At 41.3% G+C, this 20,587-nt stretch overlaps 1 protein-coding gene across 1 annotated transcript; it reads right to left on the reverse strand.

Moving 5' to 3' along the window:
* Positions 1-13,094: 13,094 nt before the first annotated feature.
* On the reverse strand, positions 13,095-20,423 carry LOC140494532 (immunoglobulin lambda-1 light chain-like). Its single transcript, XM_072593805.1, has 4 exons — positions 20,284-20,423; positions 19,865-20,185; positions 19,451-19,486; positions 13,095-13,772 (listed from the first exon to the last, which is right to left on the reverse strand). The coding sequence occupies exons 1-4, from the start codon at positions 20,396-20,398 to the stop codon at positions 13,450-13,452; spliced, it is 795 nt and encodes a 264-aa protein (XP_072449906.1). The 5' UTR covers positions 20,399-20,423; the 3' UTR covers positions 13,095-13,449.
* Positions 20,424-20,587: the final 164 nt, after the last annotated feature.

A 20,587-nucleotide genomic window follows, 5' to 3' on the forward strand; every position in this document is an offset into this window, starting at 1 on the left:
AAGAAGGGACTTTCAGGAATTCAATCCAATGACAGTGAAAGAACAGAAAGTTCCAAGTCAGGATGGTGAATGACTTGGAGGGGAACTTGCAGGCAGTAGTGTACCCATCTCTATGCAGTCTTCATCCTTCCAAGTAGTAGAAGATGCAGGTTTAGAAGTTGAAAACTGTTGTAGAACCCCTGCTGAGTCAGTGCTGAAGGGAATGAATGTTGAAGGTGCTAAGTGATTTGCCACTTTGACCCGGATAGTGTCAAATGTCTTAAGTGTGTTAGAACTGGAAAGTCCAAGAAAGTACGGATGATCATGGCCTGGCACTTGTGTCTCAATGACACCAATGTTATTCACTGTTTATCAATGTAATAAAAAGAACTGCAGATGCTGGAGATTAGATTAGATTCCCTACAGCGTGGAAACAGGCCCTTCGGCCCAACAAGTCCTCACCGACCCTCCAAAGAGTAACCCACCCTAACACTACGGGCAATTTAGCACGGCCAATTCACCTAACCTGCACATCTTTGGACTGTGGGAGGCAACCCATGCAGACACTGGGAAAATGTGCAAATTCCACACAGACAGTTGTCCGAGGCTGGAATCGAACCTGGGACCCTGGTGCTGTGAGGCAGTAGTGCTAACCACTGAGCCACCATGCCGCCCAATCTGAAAGAAAAGCAGAAGTTGCTACAGAAACTCAGTGGTCTGGACTAGAAACTTTAACTCTGCTTTCTTCCCACAGATACTGCCAGAATGTTGAGTTTCTCCAGTAATTGTTGCTTTTGTTATTTATCAACCTAAGCATGGATGCTGCTCAGATCTTACTGAATATGGACATGGACTGCTTCAATATCCGAGGAAGCATGCAAGGTATAATCCTCAGCAGACATCCCCACATCTGACCTGGTGATGGAGGGAAGATCAGTGTGAAGCAGCTAAAGATCATAAGACCATAAGACCATAAAGATGATTGAACATTGCACATTATTCTAAGGAACTCCTGCAGAGATGTCCTAGAACTGAGATGATTGAGCTGAAGCCATCTTCCGTTGCTAAGTTCTAATCGCTTGAAGATTTCTTTTCAATCCCTGGTGATTTGGAAGCACCACAAGCTAAAACAGTTTGGCTATGATGACTGATATGACACCAACCAATGGAGAGTTTTCCCCTGATTCTCAGTGATTCCAGTTTTCCCCAATTCTCATTGATTCTAGTTTTGCTAGGGCTCCAGGTACCACACTCTATCAAAGGCTATTTTGAAGTCAAGGCAGTCTCTCTCACCTTGATTCATCAGTTCAGCTCTTTTGAACCAAGGGTGTAAAGAGGATAATAGCTGTCTTGAATTCAAAACAAACATCAGTGGCAAGTTCATGACTGAGCAAATGCCATTTGAGTCCATTTTGACAACCAACACCATCACTTGTCTGATGACTAGGATGATGAAGATGATTATTGAAATGGGAGTTAAACCTATCAAAGAACTGTCCAAGAATGAGTGGAGTTAAGAAAAAGCAGTTTGGGGTATTTGAGCTCCTGTATACATATCATGATCCTTCACAATAGTAATGCTGGACTGTTAAGAACGCAGAAGCAAGCCTAACTTGATCAATAAATGTTTATTATTTGCAGTTAGTTACAATAGTGGTTAATCACTGAACCATGTGGACATGAGGCTGCAGATATTCTTTAACAATAAAACATAAGTTGTTTGCACAAAAATGTGGTTAGAAACATCTAACACAAACAGCAAAGCATGTTCAATGTGTTACCTATCCCTGTCATTTCATTTTTACTTAATTGATTCTTCCCAGTTTCTTTCCCTTGGATTGTGGAAATAAATTTATGATTCCTTTCATGTCTGCTAATACGAAATTTTCATCATCCTGATGGCCTACATTTTCAGTTCAATATCAAGAAGATTTCTATCCAAACTCTGATAGTTTGGAAACACCACAGACTAAAACACTTTGGTTACGGTGACTGGTTGCCCTGAAATAAAACTTGATTATATTGCTCGGTGAAACCTTTCTCCTTTCTGAACTGAACTGAAGCAGTCCTTCTAATCTTAGACCTTGAACTTATTGTTCTGAACTCAAAACCAAACTAATAGCCTTCATGTGTTTACTCTGTCATACACTCAATAGTATTTTTCTTTCATTAACACTACAGGTCTTTCTTATTTGACACCAATCATAGAGATGTACAGACCCTTTGGTCCAACCCATCCATGCCGACCATATCCGTACCCTATCTAGACCCACCTGCCAGCACTTGGGCCAGATCCTTCTAAACCCTTCCTATTCATATACCCATCCAAATGCCTTTTAAATGGTGCAATTCAACTAGCCTCCACCACTTCCTCTGGTAGCACATTCCATACACGTGCCACCCTTGCGTGAAAAAGTTGAATTTTCCCAGACACACTCCAATGTCCAGTGGTACATGAATTCAAACAGCAAAGGCAGTAACTGTGCAGGTTCACTGTGATGTCAGTTTCTTTCTTTCTTTCAGTCTCTCTCCTGCACTGATGTCAGCATGTGCTTCCTTTGTCTGTACCCCTCCCTTTTTAAAACTGCTGTTATTTTGACTTTTTTTTTCTCCAAAGTTCCAAAACAATGCAACAGCATATGAAACAGTAATTGCTGCTCCTGGAATTTGAGGAAATCACCTCCAACACCTAAAATACCTCAAAAGAGGAGCAGCTGTTACAGCCAGAAAGTTTTCCCGTCCTCCATCTTGGATTACCCAGAATCCTCCCATTGCTTTCTTGAATAGATGTGCTTGCTCTACTGCTTCAAATGACTTTCTCATTTAAAAACAAATAGTTTCATCTAACTAACTAAAATCCATCTGCCTCTATTTCTTTTTTAAAATCCGAATTTCAAAAATGGTAATGATTTATCTTATACGTTTATTACACCTCTCAAATAAATAGTGAAAAGGTGTCAGAAAGAGGTTTTTTTTTCAATCAAAAGTTATTCTTAGCCCTATTCCAATGTTAGATTTGCAGTAATTATATACATACATTAAATACTAATCTTCATAACAACCATATTTACCCAACTCCATTTTGATCATAGCATTCCCTTTTTTTTCATTTTTGTCCTGACCAAAATGTCCACTATAAAATTGTTCTTGCCAACCACATGAATAACTTACAAATTGTATGGCTGTGACATTAAGTACCAGTGAAGCAATCTTTGTCACAAAATGTCTTCAAAGAAACTAAAGGCTTATAGCGCCTATAAATAATAGCCTCTTCAAAGTGTTCGAATATGGACATTTCAAATTGCCATAAAGCTAACACAGGTCTCTTTCTCCACTGCCCAATATTTCCATTAACAAGCATTCAGTTTTTGAAAAAAAACTCATGGCCAATGTATGCTTATCTTGTAGTAAAATGACATATATATCAAAGTTATTTGGCGTCATTTACCAATTTCTATCTCATTTGTTTTGTATACCCTCCACCCTGTATTGACTGGCCCACCTTATCGTAGTTGTCCCCTTATCTGCTGAACCTAAAGCTAAATTCCTGACCCATCCCAACTGTACAGGCTGGGCTTCCTATTGTTTTCACTATATTAAATATATACTTTTCTCCTGACTATCTTGCTGCTATATCTCACTGCTTCTTCCACCTTTCTGAAGTAATAATTCACGCCATTGAATTCCTTTTTGATTTTAGATGTTCTAATTTATTTTAATGGTTCAACAGAGAGAGGTAATAATATTAACACCTATGTTTTCAACAACAAATTTCTGAGGTTAGCCTTTTTATCCCCTTTTCATTGATGGTTGAGCATTTTTTGAATAATTTCAGTCCAATTTACATGTTTTTGTTTGTTTTTCTCTGAAATTTGGAATATACATTGGAAGCACAATGTCTGAATTTTGGTTTGTAATTCCTCTTTATCAATTTAAGGATCCTCTCTGTGCAGTCTGTATATTAGTTCAGAAGGATGGCGTCCAATTGACTCATTTAGGACTTTTTTAATGGCAAATAGTTACAAGGGAATCCCTTGATTCCAATCGTTTAAGATATTCCTGAGAATAAGTTCTAATCATGTTCATCAGAGTTTTATACCATCATTCCTGTGTTTCTTGAGACTGTGATTGATAAAATGAATAGGTAACTTGTGTTAAATGTGTAACACATTATTTTGAGATTATGCCCTCTGGCATAATCAGTTGAGAAATATAGAGGTTGCATCATTAAGTATACTCAAGGCTGAGACAAACAGAATAAACAATTATCAGGTAAAGGCAGAAAAGTGGAGTTGAGGATTTTCAGATCAGCCATGAGTTCATTGAATGGCAGGGCAGACTTGACTGTTTGATTTCTGCTCCTACATCTTATGGTCTTAATTTTTCCCAAAGTCATTGCTCAGATAATTGTGTTAAAACACTCATAAATGCTAAAACAAAATACTGATTCCCACTCCAGGTTTTAGGTAGAGGTCATATACAACCCTGCTTAATTGTTCTTTGAAAGCTAATTCTGCATTTCAAGTGTTAGGATTTCCCATTATGTGATATATATGGCATGTCTGGCAAAATTTCACCTCATCGTTCTACCCAATAAAAATGTTTCAGTATTTTTGTCTGTGTTTTCCTAATACCTAAGTGATCTATTGTGAGCAATTCATAAAATTTTATTATGCTATTCAGGACTCTGACCTGTTGGATTATTCTTCAGTCCCTCATTAGTATTTTGGCTTTTCAATAATAATATTGAAGTATTAGTACTGACTAAATTTCTGAATAGGCTATTGATATAAATCTCTCAATTTAGGATGTGTTTGTTGTATTTCTATGAAAGAAGATAGACTAAACAAAGGAACTTCATGCTCTTTATCTTTGTCCTTTTTGTTTACACTTATGAGTTCAATAACAGAATTTCCAAGTTATCGCCTGTTTACAAGATAATACACACACATCTGCCAGAACTGTTGCTTCTCAGATCTTTGATATTTGATGCTTATCAAAATAAATTTTTCCATAATCGTAATTTCCCTAACTTGCTCAAAAATTGTTTCTCAACCGTCAGTGTTTGAAACCACTGTGCCCACAACATTTATTTTTCTTTGAAATTCTGCAAATGTCTGATTAGGTAATTAGTAAGCTTCAGGGACAAGCTCATGAGCATTGAGCCTTTTTTTTTTCAGCACTTCCACAACCCGCACATTACTCTTGTGACAAATTGGTGTTCCCCAGTCATAGCTGTACCTATGGTCCAAGCATATTTTGCTATTTTGGCTGCCCATATAGCTTTTCAAAAGAAGTGAAATGTCTTTCTAAATGCGGGGTAATTACTTAAAATCTGTCATCCTTATTTTTTTCTACCTCAAATTTATCTGCTAACTTTCTCAGTTTAGCCTAATTCAGATATTTCAACTAATCCAGTTGCTGCTTCTGTTCACAGAAAAATCATGTTTATATTCATTACATTCATAATGGACTTCACTACACTCTTATTTGTTTCTCATACCACTTTGTACTCCTTTCTTTCAAAGAGGTACAGTTCCTTCTTAAGTTCAACAAATATCAATGCGATAAGACCTCCACTTGTTATGATTCTAACTGACAGTAATACTGGATAAGCCAGATTCCAGAATGAAGTCAGGTTTGAAACATCAGAAGTTTTAACTTTTGCAGTTGGTTGTTAAGGTGATGAATCACATACTCCCACTACACTTGCAAATGTTCTTTAACAACAAAGTATTGATTCATTGCACACACAAAAACTTATCTCTGGACGACAGAAGGATCTGAACGCAAACAGTAAAGCAAATTTTCAACCTGTTGTCGAACACTTTGTTTTTCCCAGATACTCAATTCTAGCAAAATTTCACTTCTGTCTTAATGTTTTACTTAACCAGTTCTACCCAGTTTCTTTCCCTTGGATCGTGGAGACAATTTTATAATTCTTTTCCAGGTCCATTGGCATGAACCTTTCACAATTTTGATAGATTAAACTTCTTTCAGTTCTAATAACTTGAGTATTTTGATCCACTTTCTGATCACTTTGAAGCACAAGAACACCAGCTATTGTGATTGGTCCAACTGAATCTTGATTTTCTGAAAGTTGATTCCCCTTGACCTTTCAAGGATTCACAGGAGGGAGGCAAAGTGAGCTGGGGGGCTTGGCCACCTCTAAAGTGTCCTGAATAAAAGATGCAGAGGAGCTTGTATGTATTTCAATCTTCAGGTGGTGCCTCTACCAACCTGCCCACCTAGCACCCAGTGCCAGGACTTATTGCATTTACACAACTTCTGTGCAGTGAGAGACAGTGCACCCCAAATGTTTCACTCTGACCGTTTGGTGATGAGAGATTTCATCCAACAACATTGAGTCATCTGTCTGAGGCTGAACAGGTACCTGGTCTCTAGCAATCCTCCAAGTGCTAGGGCCTGAGCCGTTTTTTCCTTGCCCAAATATGGAGCTGTCAGCATTGTAGGCAATGACCTGATGGTATCATCGCTGGATTGTTAATCCAGAGACTCAGGTAATGTTCTGGGGACCCAGGTTCTTATCCCACCATGGCAGAATTTAAATTTAATAAAACTTTGGAAATAAGAGTATAATAATGACCATGAAGCCATTGCTAATTGTCAAGAAAAGCTGATCTGTTTCACTAATATCCTTTAGGGAAGGAAACTGCCATTCTAGCCTGGTCTGAGACAAAAGAAAACTGCAGATGCTCGAATCCAAGGTAGGTAAGCAGGCGACTGGAAAAACACAGCAAGCCAGGGAGTTCCGGAGGTGGAGAAGTCACCGTTTCAGGTGTAACCCTTCTTCAAACATAATGTTATCAGGCTGCTAAGTCTGTACAAGCCCTGAAGAAGGGTTTATAACCAAAACATTGACTTCTCCACCACCTAATGCCGCCTGGTTTGCTGTGTTCTTCTAGCCTCCTGCTTGTCATTCTAATCTGATCTAGCCTACATGTGACTCCAGACACACAGCAATGTGGGTGACTCTTAACTGCACTTTCTGAAATTAGGGATGGGCAATAAATGCTGGTCCAGCCAGTGATGCCTCATCCCATGAATAAATAAACAAAACTGGAGGGTTTTAATAAAAAGGTGTTTGGAATATGGGCCAAACCAAGGCAAACAGGACTAATTTAGTTTACCTGAAGGGCCTGTTTCCATGCTGTGTGATTCTATGCTATCTTCAGATTCTGTTTGTCAATGGGCAGGGCACCTTCGGAATGCCAGTGTTTATCAAAGATGTAAGGCAGCAGACGTCAGTGTTTCAGCAGAAAACTGCCAAGTGGTAAGTTGTTCCTTGCAAATACTGTGAAACACCATAGGGGCAGGGCAGGAAATTACTGCGGAGAGTTTGATAAAGATGCAGATACAGCAATTAGAAAAGCAATTGAAAATTTGGATTGTATTTTAGGGGAATGGACAATAAAGGAAACTGCACCATTCAGGGTTATGGTGAAACTCTTAATAAAAAAAAGTATTCTATGCAGTTTAGTCTCCTTTTTGAATAAAAGCTGTATTTGCATTGGACTATTATTTCACTGCATGGGGAGTCTAGACCAGAGGACAAGATTAAAATCAAAGGGTTTCCCATTAAAGATGGTGATGAGAAATTACTTCTCTTGGAGGGTCATTGTTCTTTTCCTGAAAATGCAGTAGAGGTTCAGTTATTTAATACATTCCAGGCTGAATTAAACAGATTTTTGACAACCAGGGAGTCAAGGTTAGAATTTTGGAGAGTGGGCAAGAAAATGAAGTTAAGGTCTCAGTCATGATCTTATTGCAGAGTAGAGCAGGCTTAAGGTCCCAATGTCTTGTTTGTGTTCATTTCTTACATTGTTCCCCATTCTCTTCATGTGCAAACAGTCTGTCTTGTACAGGCTTAGCAGTCTGATAACACTATATTTGAAAGTGAAGTACTTCAATCTGAAGCAAGGATGTTAAATTTTAAGAAACAAAATTATGAAGATGTGAGGAACAAATTTGCTGAGGTGGATTGCAAAAGTACAAGAGAAGGCATTACTGTGCAAAGGCATCAGATCATATGATATGCAGCAGAATTAGGACATTTGGCCCATCAAGTCTGCTCTGCCATTCGATCATGGCTGATGTGCTTTTCACCCCCATTTTTCTGCCTGTTCCAGCATCCACTGCACTTCAGGGTAGTGAATTCCACAGCTGCACAACACTTTGGGAGAAGTCATTTCTCCTCAGCTCTGTCTTAAATTTGCTACCCCTAAGACTATGACCTCTTGTCCTAGAATGCCCCACAAGAGAAAGCATCCGCTCCATGTCTATTTTATCCATACCTTTTCTCATTTTGAATACCTCAACTTGATCTCCCTTCATTCTTCTAAATTCCTAAGAATATAGGCCTAACCTATTCAATCTCTCTTCGTATGACAAACCCCTTTTTTGGAATCAGGAGAAAGTGAAGACTGCAAATGCTGGAAAAGTACAGCCAGTCAGGCAGCATCAAGGAACAGGAGAATAGCCGTTTCAAGCATAAGCTCTTCATCAGGAATGTTTCAAGCATAAGTCCTTCCTGATGAGCTTATGCTCGAAATGTCAACTCTCCTGCTCCTCAAATGCTGTCTGACCTGCTGTGCTTTTCTAGCACCACACTTTTTGACCCTTCTCTGGAATCTGGTGAATCTCCTCTGAACTGCTTCCTTTGCCACTACATCTCATTCTCCCCGTGTCTGCGTGGGTTTCCTCTGGGTGCTCCGGTTTCCTCCCACAGTCCAAAGATGTGCAGGTCAGGTGAATTGGCCATGGTAAATTGCCCGTAGTGTTAGGTAAGGGGTAAATGTAGGGGCATGGGTGGTTTGCGGGTCGGTGTGCACTTGTTGGGCCGAAGGGCCTGTTTCCACACTGTAAAGTAATCTAATCTAATCTTTCCTCACATAAGGGGACTAAAACTGTGCACCGTATTCCAGGTGCAGTCTCACCAAAGCCTTGTTTGGTTGCAACAATACTTCCTTACATTTATATTCTAAACCTTTAGCTATAAAAGCCAACATTCCATTTGTTTTCTTTATTATCTGCTGCACCTACATGCTAATGTTTTGTCACTCATGAATGAGGACACTCAGATCCCTTTGCATGGGAGCATCCTGAAGTCTCTCCCCATTTAGATAATAAGTCACCATCCCATTTTCCAACCAAAATGTATGACCGTACACACATCCTCATTAAACTCCTTAAGCCACATTTTGACCCACTCTCCTAACCTATCTATATCCATTTGTAAGGTTCTTATTTCCTCATTGCAGTTTACCATCCTGCCTATTTTTGTGTTGCCTGCAAATTTGTCTTTAGAGCTTTCATTCCCCGTATCAAAGTCATTAGTGTAGATTGCAAATAGCTGGGGTCCAAGGACTGAAACGTGTTGCACCCCACCAGTTACTTCTTGCCATCCAGAAAAAAAAATTATCTCAATTCTCTGTCTTCTGTCCATTAGCCAGTCAAATTCAAGCTAATAAATTATGCCCAATGCCCTATAATCCAATGTTGTGAATTAACCTTTTGTGTGGCACCTTATCAAATGCCTTCCAGAAGTCTAGATATGTTATATCTCCAGGATACTTTATCTATTTTGCTTGTTACATCTTCGAAGAACTCTAGCAAATTAGTAAAACATGAGTTGCCCTTCACAAAACCATGCTGACTCTGATGGATAACATTTTGACTTTCCAAATGTCCTGATACTGCTTTCGTGATAACTGATTCTAACGCTTTCCTAACAATTGATGTTAGACTAACTGGTCTGTAATTTCCCACATATTGCCTCCCTCCCTTTTTGAATAAGACCATTACATTAACATTTTTCCAATCCACTGGAACCTTACCTGTATCTTGTAACCAATGGATCCATTATCTCCACCACTGCTTTGTTTAATATCCTAGGATGTAGCAACTTGGAGATAGCGAGGACTGCTGATGCTGGAAAGTCAAAGAATCAATAAAGATAAACTCTCTTCCCTTTTATATGCCCATAGATGCTTTTACAATTCTTTTTGATATTTTATGCTAGTTTTCTTTCATAATTTACCTTAGCTCTTTTTATTAATTTTTTTAGTATGTTGATTATGTTTGAAAGTTTCTTAATCTTACAGCCTGCCACTGACCTTTACAATATGGTAAATCTTAGTTTTTAACTTGATATTACCCCAAAACTTTGTTGAGTAGCCATGGGTTTTTTTTAACCACCGCCCTCCTCCACCCCAACCACTATCTTTCATCCTCACTGGGATATGTTTTAAGTGTGAGGAATTGTGTAGCTTCTTAAATAACTGCCACTGCTCATACATTTTAGCATTCCTGCCCAAACTGCTTGGGCCAAAACTGTCCTCATGTCTATGTAATTTCCTTTGTTTCACTCCAGAACACTACTGTGGGACTCCATTTTCTCAGCCCCAAACTGAACTTTGATTTCTATTATCTATCTTTTAAAAATATGATGTGTTTTTCAGCAACAATAAATTCATTCAAGGTGCAAAAACTCATAAAAGGTCAGTCAACTGTAGCTAACAAAGGAAGTTCAGGATTGTATAAAATAAAAAGAAGAGACCTATAATTCTGTCAGACTCAGTTAATCTGAGGATTGCATGTTTATAGAATACAGCAAAGGAGGACAATTAACTGAGTTTTAAAATGGGGAAAATAGAATATTAATGCAATCTGGTTTTAAAAAAAACATATAAAGGAAATGTTTGGCCAAAATGAATGTGGATCTATTACAGGCAAATTTATAATCGAGCATAAAAATAACAGAGAAGTTCAATAATTATCTGCTGTCTGTTTTCCTTGAGGAAAAAACAAGGAATCTCCCAGTACTAGATAGCTAAGTGGCTATTGAAGGAAATTTGTGTCAGTAAGAAGATTGTACTGGAGAAGTTAATGGGGTTGGAAGTTGATAAATCCCAGGATCTACTGTTCTACATCTGAAAGTGTTGAAGGAGTCAGCTATAGAGATAGTTGATGTATTGGTTATCATCTTCCAAACTCTTATAAGTTGTGGAATGATTCCTGCAGGAGGGAAGGTAACAAATGTCACGTGCTTGTGAAATACCAGGTGAGAAAGAAAAGAGATGAGTAAAGAACTGTTAGTCTTGTACCAATAATAAGAAAAGAACATAGAATCTATTGGAAAGGATGGGAGAATTAGACACTTGGATGGCAATCATCTCTTTGAGAATAGTCACCATGAACTTGCAAATGGAAAATTGCGTTTGATGAACTTATTTGAGGTTTTTACAAGTGTACAAAAAAATGGACATGGTATATTTAGATTTTCGGAAGGCTCTTCATAAAGTCTCCTATAGAAGGCTATTAGAAACTTTGGAATAGGTGGTATGAATTAACGATTGGCTAACAGATAGTAAACAGTGAATAAATCGGTCAATCTGACATTAGCAGGCTGTGGGTCGTGGGGTACTGCAAGGGTCAGTACTTGGGCCCCAGCTGTTCACAACATATATCAATAATTTTGACATGGGGACCAAATGTAATGTTTCCAAATTTGCAGATGATACTAAGCTAAGTGGGAATATATGTTGTGGAGAAAGTATAACCTGACTTCAGAAAGATTTGGACAGGCTTAGATAATGAGCAAGATCTGGGAATATAACATGGAAAATATGAGGTATTCCACCCTGGTAATCACAATTGATATATAGAGTATTTCTTAAATTATAACAGGTTGAAAAGTGTAGAAGGACAAAGGGACATAGGTGTTCTGGTTGATAAGTTACTAAAGGATAACATGCAAGTGCAGCAAGTTATTAAGATGGCTAATGCAATGTTAGCCTTCATTGCAAGTGGATTTGAGTACAGGAAAAGTGAAAACTTTTTTCAATTGTATAGGAGTTTGGTTAGACCATACCTGGAATAGTATGTGCAATTTTGGTCTCCCTAAACTTCACAAGATATTATTGCCTTGAAGAGGGGCTGTTGAAACTCCAATTTGTGTAAATTGGGGTAGAGATTGACAGATTTCTAATTATGGTCATGAGCTGGATAAGTCGTTGAAATGTTTAATCAGTCATGATTGTATTGAATGGCAGGGCAGGCTAGATGGGCCGAGTGGCCCACTACTGTGTCCCGATATCTACACTCAATGTCCCAGCATTCCCTCTCTCCTGCATCCTTTCTTCATCTTCTTTCCTGTGTACTATTCTTCAATGTCCATGCTCACTAGTGCATGGCACTCGGAGTCATCCAGAAAATGCAGCCCTTGAAGTCCTTCTTATTTAATCTTTACTCAGCTTTCTAAACTCTGTCTGTAGAACCACATCCTTCTATCTGATGATGTCATTAGTACTGTGATAGGATATGACCTCTGGCAGTTACACACCCTCTCTCAGTTTGCAACCACTCAATGGCAGTCTTGACCCTTACACCAAAGAGACAAAGCACCATCCTGAAATCAGGGCTGGAGGCAAAGAAAAGCTCATCTGTTTTCCAAAGTATAGAACCACGTATCATTAATTCTTTCTAACCTTCCATACAAACCCTGTACACTCAACCACATTATGGATATGGCTCTGGCTGCATTTCCCAGAGGAGCAATGGGGTCAGCATGTGACTTAATGGGTGATACTTCCACGCATCTGCTTATCCAGTGACACCATGGGACTGCAGCTCAGTTAAGAGGACACCTGCTGTTTGAGTCCTGAAATTCTGGATACAAACCCCAGTTGAGAAGTTGAGCATCAAGCCATGGCTGTACTGAGGAGCCGTACTGAGGCTGTGCTGCTTTGTTGGAAGTGCAGTCCTGCACTTGCATTATTTGGAGGCTGCAACTGCCTGCTTGCACAGATTGAAAAGAACAATCCTTGTTAATATCTGGGAGTTCCTGTCCAAAGATGTACAAGTTAGGTGGATTCGCCGTGGGAAATGCAGTGTTACAGAAATAGGGTGAGGGGAATGGGGGTGGTTGAGTCTGGATGGGATGCGTGAAGAGTCAGTGTGGACTTGTTGGGCTGAATGGCTTGTTTCCACACTGTAGAGTTTCCATGTCATGTAACTCGACAGGACTGAGTTGCTCTGCCACGTAATGTCTACGCGTCACTTGTTATGTATCCCTCCAGAGAAATGAGAACTCGTTAATCTCAAAACTTTTTATTGTACATTACAGAGCAATAGTCATTACTAGCCTGATACTGTTGGCGGATCATAAACTCACATGAAATCCAGCATGGGGTGTTGAGCAAAGCACCCACATGAACTGAAATTCTTGATTGGAGCCTGCTCCATGAAACTCTAAATGGGAAATTGAACAGAACCTGCCTGAAGCACAAACACTTCAAACATAATACACCACAAACACACAAAGCAAAACAGGAAACCAAAATTCAGCAGACTCCAGCAGAAGAGGGTGAGTAATGGTGAAGGGGTGGAAGATAAGTGTCATTTTCTGCCTAAATTAGACAGCAAAACACATATGAAACTTCCAAATATTTAACAGCCGGATTGTGAGACTGTTGCGGTTGTTTCTGAAGCTGCTCCTTGTTGCACTGTGCAGGAGTACACCTTCCCACTGCTCCAATCACAGCCAGGGATGGTCAGGTAGCTGCTGAGACTGAAGCTGTTGTCTGGGTCACGGGACACCACACTGGTTTGGACCTCACTGCTTGTCGGACTCCCATCCACTGTCCAGCTGACCGCAGCAAAGCCCGTGGACAGTTTGCTGACCAGACAAACTAACGTGCCGGCTCCTTTCCTGGACATCTCCTCATCTGAAGGCCCAAGCAGTTTTACTGAAGGGTCAGGGAGTTGCTGAGCTGCAAGAGAAGACAATGTTTGCATACAAAGTTAGCAAAGAATATAGCATCATTTCAGTTTAATAAGAACAGGTTTGAGATGTTGCAGCTTCCAGAATTGGGCCTCAGAAGGTTATTGTGGGAGTGAGGATCCCTCTATTAAGGTTGTTGAGATTTGTGACAATAGAAAGTACTAATTTTGATGTAAAAACAATTGTCCTGGTGATTCTGAATGTGAGCATCATTCACCGTGGGGAATTCACTTCCGTCTCAATGGTTGAATATGGATCTGCGCTAAGTTGGTTGATCCTGGGTGAGTTCACCAGGACTACTGCTGTTAATCTCAATATCCGTGTTTGAAGGGAGAGGGATTCTGGAGCTCATTGCTGATTGAAAGCCAATGATGATTCTGTGCTCCTTCAATGCCTGCCACAGGCATTCAGGAATAAATGTGCCTCAATCTCTCCACAGCTTTGACTGAAAGCTCCAGGTGTGTGTGGTCCTGAGCTCTACAGGCTAATGAGCAACAGGACATGGAATGGTCTATGAGGATACTCCAATTAGCTTATTCAAGGTGAGAAGAACAAAATAACTTCTTGCTTGATCTTCAATGATCCTTTCCCCAGCTCAATACCTCTTCCTCCCCCTCCACCCCACCACCCCACCCCCATCTTTATTTCCCACAGAGTCCTCTGAATGAGGAAAGGCTGCCGGCAGTGTACACAATGCAGCAACGTTAACTCCTGGCACAAGTTCAATGTCAACATAACGTCCGGCAAAAGCTCACAGTGAGCGAGTGGTGAAGGCTCTGGTCTGAGGTGTCAGTACTGAAACTCAACATAAATCCAGCAAGCCCTTTCATTACACTGTCAATCCTGCCACAATCCAGCGACAGAGTGATCAGGTCTGAGACCACCATCTCAGTGAATTCCCCTCAGAATCTGAGCTCCAGCCTGAGAACGTGCAAAACCTAAATCAAAGCAACAAGTCTCCAAGGAGCAATGAGAGCAAAGGATAACAATGAGGGAAAGGGAGCGGAGGGAGAGTTCCGGCATGTATCGGGAGAATATGAGGAGGTGAAAACTAAAGGCCTGACAAATGAGGTACAAAGAGAGAATTATTTGTAAAATGCCTTAAATTCTTCCAATTTGGCCTTTGACCTAACACTTCCTTATGTGGTGTGGTAACATTCTGTTTGATATTTCTACATGTACGTCCTGGGGACAGTTCTTCTATATTAGAAAGGTGCCATATTAATAAAAGTGATTACGTTGAGCGAGGCAGGGCTTCCTTGCTCAAGAAGAAGGCGAGACACAAAATAAGCATTGGTATGGTCATCGTCAGAATCATTAGAAATTGAAGCTAGAGAATGAAATAGAGTCCTTCATGTGTGTGAGACAAGAAAGTGCTCTTAAAGAAACTAGAAACGTTAGATGGTTTGCTGCAAACAACCTGCCCCAGAAATGGAACGGAGAAAAGCTGAGGAAGGATTGGAGATGGAATGTCTGAAGGCAACAGAATTGTTGAAGGATCAAGTTGTAGTGACTGTAACAAGGTCAGTCAGATGGACCTCAGAATATGAGTTCCCTTATTGGAGCTGTTAATCCAGTCCAATTCGGGAGATATGGCTGACAGATATAGACTGATGCATCAGAGGCTCGGTTCACTCAGAGCTGGCTCTGAGAAAAGTCAGACTAGCGTCAAGTACTATGCACCTGTAAATAAAAGGTGACGCGATACCAGCCTCTGTGGAGTTATGTGACAAGACTGTGATTAATAATGTAACCATGCAAAAGTGTTTGCATCCTAAAGACTAAGTGGATTCAAACAGGCACTACAACTGGCTTTGTCATTAGAAAATGCAGGATGTGGCGCGTAAGAGTTACAGGGGAGATCCATGGACTTGCCAGGCCGACTAAACTTTGAGAGAGAGCACTGGAGTGAAGGCAATAGCACAGCCTCACTCAGGACATATCCTGAACAGAGGGACTCTAGGTCAGCCCACAGGAAAACCCTAAAACAGTGGCAATCCTCAGCCAAACACTTAACATTTTTCAAGGATCCAGGCTGGCAGGCCATTATAGTTGCTGCTATTATGCAAACTCAAGACATAAACAGATTTCTGCTAGACCTGAATTGAGTAAAACAACTCAGGTTGGTATCCAAGAGAGTGCACACCCTGGAAAGCCCACCTGCCTTTGGTTTGGAACAGTTAAATTGCTTAGCAACATCCAAATCAGAACCAAAATGTCTGGTTGAATGGTCACCTGGTTCTAATGGAGATTGATAACGGCGCAGCTATAGCCATGATTGTGAAACCAGTCTTTAACAAATGAATGCTCTAGACTCCAACTCTTAAGTTTGCATAAGACCTCAGCTAGATTGAGATCCTATACTGGGGAACCTTTGCAGATTAAGGGTACAACAGCGGTTTGGGTCTTGTATGATGGTGCAAAATTAGTTGCGAAAGATTCACCTTGATTGGCTCAACATTTTTCGATTAGAAAATGGCTGCCTGAGCGAAATCCTAAGAAGACACCTGGACATTTTTCAGGAAGGACTAGGGACTGTCAAAAGAGCAGAGGCCACTTTGCATCTTTACCAGGAAGCAATTCCACAATTCTGCAAGGCCTGCCCAGTCCCATTTGCCTTACGGGCAGAGGTAGTGGCTGAAATCAGGAGGCTGCAACGCGAAGGAATCGAGCCAATACAGTTTGAGGAATGGGCAGTACCGGTCGTATCGATTGTGAAGCCCAATGAGTAGATTCGCCTTTGTGGGGATTTTAAATAAATAGTAAAGCGCTTCTTACAGCTGGATAAAAACACAATCCCTCACAGAAGATTTATACACAAATCTGGAAGGGGCTGTCTATCATAAAGCTGGACATGAGCCATGTGTAATGCAACTGCAGTTAGATGAGGATTCCCAGACATATGCCCAATTAATACTCAAAAGCATTTGTACCAATACATGAGACTGCCAATTGGGGCATCATAAGCCTGTGTAATGTATTAGTGGACTAGAAAGAAAATTTTATATGATCTACCCCAGGTTTTCATTTATCTAGAATAATATGCTAATAAAAGGGAAAGTGCAGCAGGTCAGGCATCATCCAAGGAACAGGAGAATCGACGTTTCGGGCAAAAGCCCTTCTTCAGGAATGAGCCGATTCTCCTGTTCCTTGGATGCTGCCTGACCTGCTGCACTTTTCCAGCAACACATTTTCAGCTCTAATCGCCAGCATCTGCAGTCCTCACTTTCTCCTAATAAAAGGGAAGGCCAATAAAGAGCACTAGAGAACTTGGACATTGTCCTTAGATGTTTCTCCAAGACAAAATAAGCCTGAAAAGGGAAAAATGTGAGCTTTGGGCACGCCAAGTGACCTACTTGGGCTACACCCATTGGAAGATAGTGAGGGCAATCAAAGGAGGCCCAGCTCCCACATCTGTTTCTAGGGTTGGTGAGGTATTACAGAGAGTTCATACATAACCTGGCCTCATCCTGGCACCCTTCTATCTGCTATGGGAAAATGGTCAGGCTTGGAAATGGTCTCGTAGCCAAGACATAGCCTTTAGGGAAGTGAAGGAGCAGTTTTCATTGGCCAGTTATGATGCCAAGTGAGATTTGGTGCTGATGGGCAGTGCCTCCCTGTAGAGTATCAGGGTAGTGTTAGCTCGCAGATGGCCCAATGCAGAGGAATGCCCAATCGGGTATGCTTCCTGGACTGTGGCTGATGCAGAGCGCAAATACACCCAGATAGAGAAGGAAGGTATTGCGGTCATCTTTGGTGTGAGAAAGTTGTATCAATATCTATACAACACAAATTTGTAATACCAACAGATCACCAACCCCTGGTAGGGCTACTTGAGGAGGATAAGGCAGTGCCACCCATAGCTTCAGCTCGAATTCAGCATTGACTCACAGTCTAGGTGCATACAATTACACTGTGCGGATGCATTGAGCCGCCTCCCACTGGTACATATACAAGTGGAAGTGCTGTCACTGGAAGAGTCCGTTCTGGCTTTAAACTTTCCGGAGACCCTTCCAGCCATCGCTGTAAATATCGGAACGTGGACACAAAAAGATCCCGTTCTGGAAAAACATAACAGCTGGCGGCAATGGGGGGGGAACATCAAAAGGGTCATCACAACCAGAACTGAAACTTCCCTGGACTCGGTGAGACCAGATCACTGTAGAGGATGGTATTTTATTATGGGGAGTGTAAGGGATTGTCCCGAGCAAAGTTCCTCATCCATTACTGGCTGAACTCCACCAGAAACATCCAGGGGTGTACAAAATGATGATGTTGATGAGAGGTTATGTCTGGTGGCCAGGATTTAATGCAGACATAGCCATGGTCATAGACAATGGGCCATCATTTTCCAGCAGGATATTCCTAAAGTTGAATGGCATTGGCACACCAGGACAGCTCCATACCATCCGTTGTCCAATAGTCTGGAAGAAAGCGCCATCCAAACTTTGAAGACAAGCTTTAAGAAACAGCTTCCATCTTCACACTTTACAAAACTGTCCCAGGTCCTATTTAATTATCTGACCACCCCTTGTACAACTCCAGGAATAGCTCCAACAGAATTGCTATTCGGGAGAAGACACCACACCAGGTTAAATCTGATCTTCACAGACCTGGGCAAGGGGGAAAACGGGGGAGTGAAACAGTAGCAGGAACACCAATGCTTGACACAGACTCTGCTAAGTGAGAGAGACAGTTTACATGTGGATGCCGCAGCCTCAGCACCTTTACCACCTGAAGAAAAGGAGCAATTTCTTCCAACACGCTCCAGGTGCGAGAGTCAGGCTGTATATCTGAGGCTGAGTCGGAGTAACTTGGGTAATCGCCCCTAAAAACGGTATGAGAAAATGAACAAGTCTGTCCCTGGACTGAGACGGGGATGGATGTAATGATTGTGAGGGGGTCAGCCAGGGGACCTCAGAATAGGAGTTCCCTTATTGATGATGTTAATCTGGTCCCATCAGGGGCACTGGTTGACAGGTATAAACAGGAGTGTTCCCCCTCCAATTTTATTTTGATTTAGTCCCTGTCCTCGCCTTCACTGTTTGATCACACAGCATTGCCCTTTGATGTGAAGGGCCCTGCTTGTCACTGGCCACTCGGGTGTTTCTTTGCTTCCTGGTGGTGGAAACTGAATAAAGATTCGTGCACCTGGTGTCTTTCACTGTGTCTTACACTTGCACACACACAACATGGGTGCTGGGGAATAAATAAGCACTACCACAGTTTAGTGTGGGGGTAAAAATAAAAAAAATAAACAGAAGTGTCAGAGATTCTGTTCACTCAGAGAGCTGCCTCTTGAGGAAGCTGGATCACTGTGCGAAGGACTCCTTTCTTGTATCAAAAGAGAAGAAAATTAAACAGGAGTACCAGTTCTACTTTCCCACTTCACTTTGTTTTCCCCAAAAGCATTTCCCCTATCGGGTTTTGCTTGTCACTGGTTCCCTGGCCACACGGGTGCCTTGAACTAACAGCCAATGTCAGAAACAGCACAAACTCAGACAGGCAGCACCAAGAGTGATTGCTCTGCTTCTGCTGCTAGACTCTGGAGAAACAACCAACATTTTCACTCAGGTTAAGAAATAGGCATGAGGAAATAATCAAGTTTCAATCAAGTGTCGAAATTCACACAGTTAGTATCCACAGAGGGATTTCCCAGCCACTTACCTGCAACAAAGAGCTTGGTCCCTTGCCCAAACACACACACAGTGTGAGGTTCTAGGATTCAGTCCATACAGTTATCTAGGATCCTGGAATTAGAGAGAAAACACCTTCAGATACACCAGTGCCAGCATTGATCATGTATTCACAGTGCCCCAGTTGGTGTAGGACAGTAAGGAATAACCTCACAACAACATCCGCACACTGACATTAAAATGTCATCAACACTCAGTAATGGGAATGATTCAGAAAGTTACCAATTATGAAATAATGGCAATTGGAAAATATTATACCGAAGGACAACATTAAAGTTATTTATGAAATCTTAAATATTAGAGTATTTGATCCAATACAATGATATTAGGAGGTCATTATTTCCTGATATCAGTTTTTGTGTTACCTTCTGTCACTGTGAGACATAAGTACTGGCCGAGCTCACCCACTTTCCACAGTAATAGACGGCGGCATCATTCACCTCCACGTTTTGGATGATTAACTGGTAAATGTTGTGGCCGCTGTTGGCTGTCGATGTGAAACGGTCGCTGCTAAACCCAGACCCATAGGTAGGCGCACTGTGCGAGTGATAGTAATAGAGAATCCACTGAGGAGCTGACCCTGGTGTCTGCTTGTACCAGTACACGGTTTTGCTATCAACCGTTCCAATGTTACACTCCAGTGTGGCCGTGTTTCCCGGTTTCACAGTCAGGTGTGGAGGCTGAGTCAGAGTCTGACACTGTCCATCTGTAAAAGAGCAAGGATTAAACATCAGAAATGGACCCTTTTAAAGGGGACTGTAAAACCCCGATCTGCTGCTGTGGAAGGAGCAGTGTTTTACTTACAGCCCAGCCACACTGCCAGGGAACAGAGAAAACACAAGATCCGCATCATTTCTGTCAGTGAGCTGCCTGCCTTCAGCGACTGTATCTGGGATAGACTGTGGCAGCAGATTCCCATTGAAGCCACTTATAGAGGCCTACACAACAGGAAGGAAATCCGTGCAAATGAGAGCGATTCACACCGACCAACCAGAGCAAGGACCTGAAACCCGCCCATTCAGGCTCAGAGATTCAGGTTGATGCAGGAGTGATACCTCAGTCCGACTGGAAACACTGTCACATTTTATACTGAAGCTCGTTTATTGTC

The sequence above is a fragment of the Chiloscyllium punctatum genome, chromosome 24 (genome assembly GCF_047496795.1).
Source record: "Chiloscyllium punctatum isolate Juve2018m chromosome 24, sChiPun1.3, whole genome shotgun sequence".
Classification (NCBI taxonomy): Eukaryota; Metazoa; Chordata; class Chondrichthyes; order Orectolobiformes; family Hemiscylliidae; genus Chiloscyllium; species Chiloscyllium punctatum.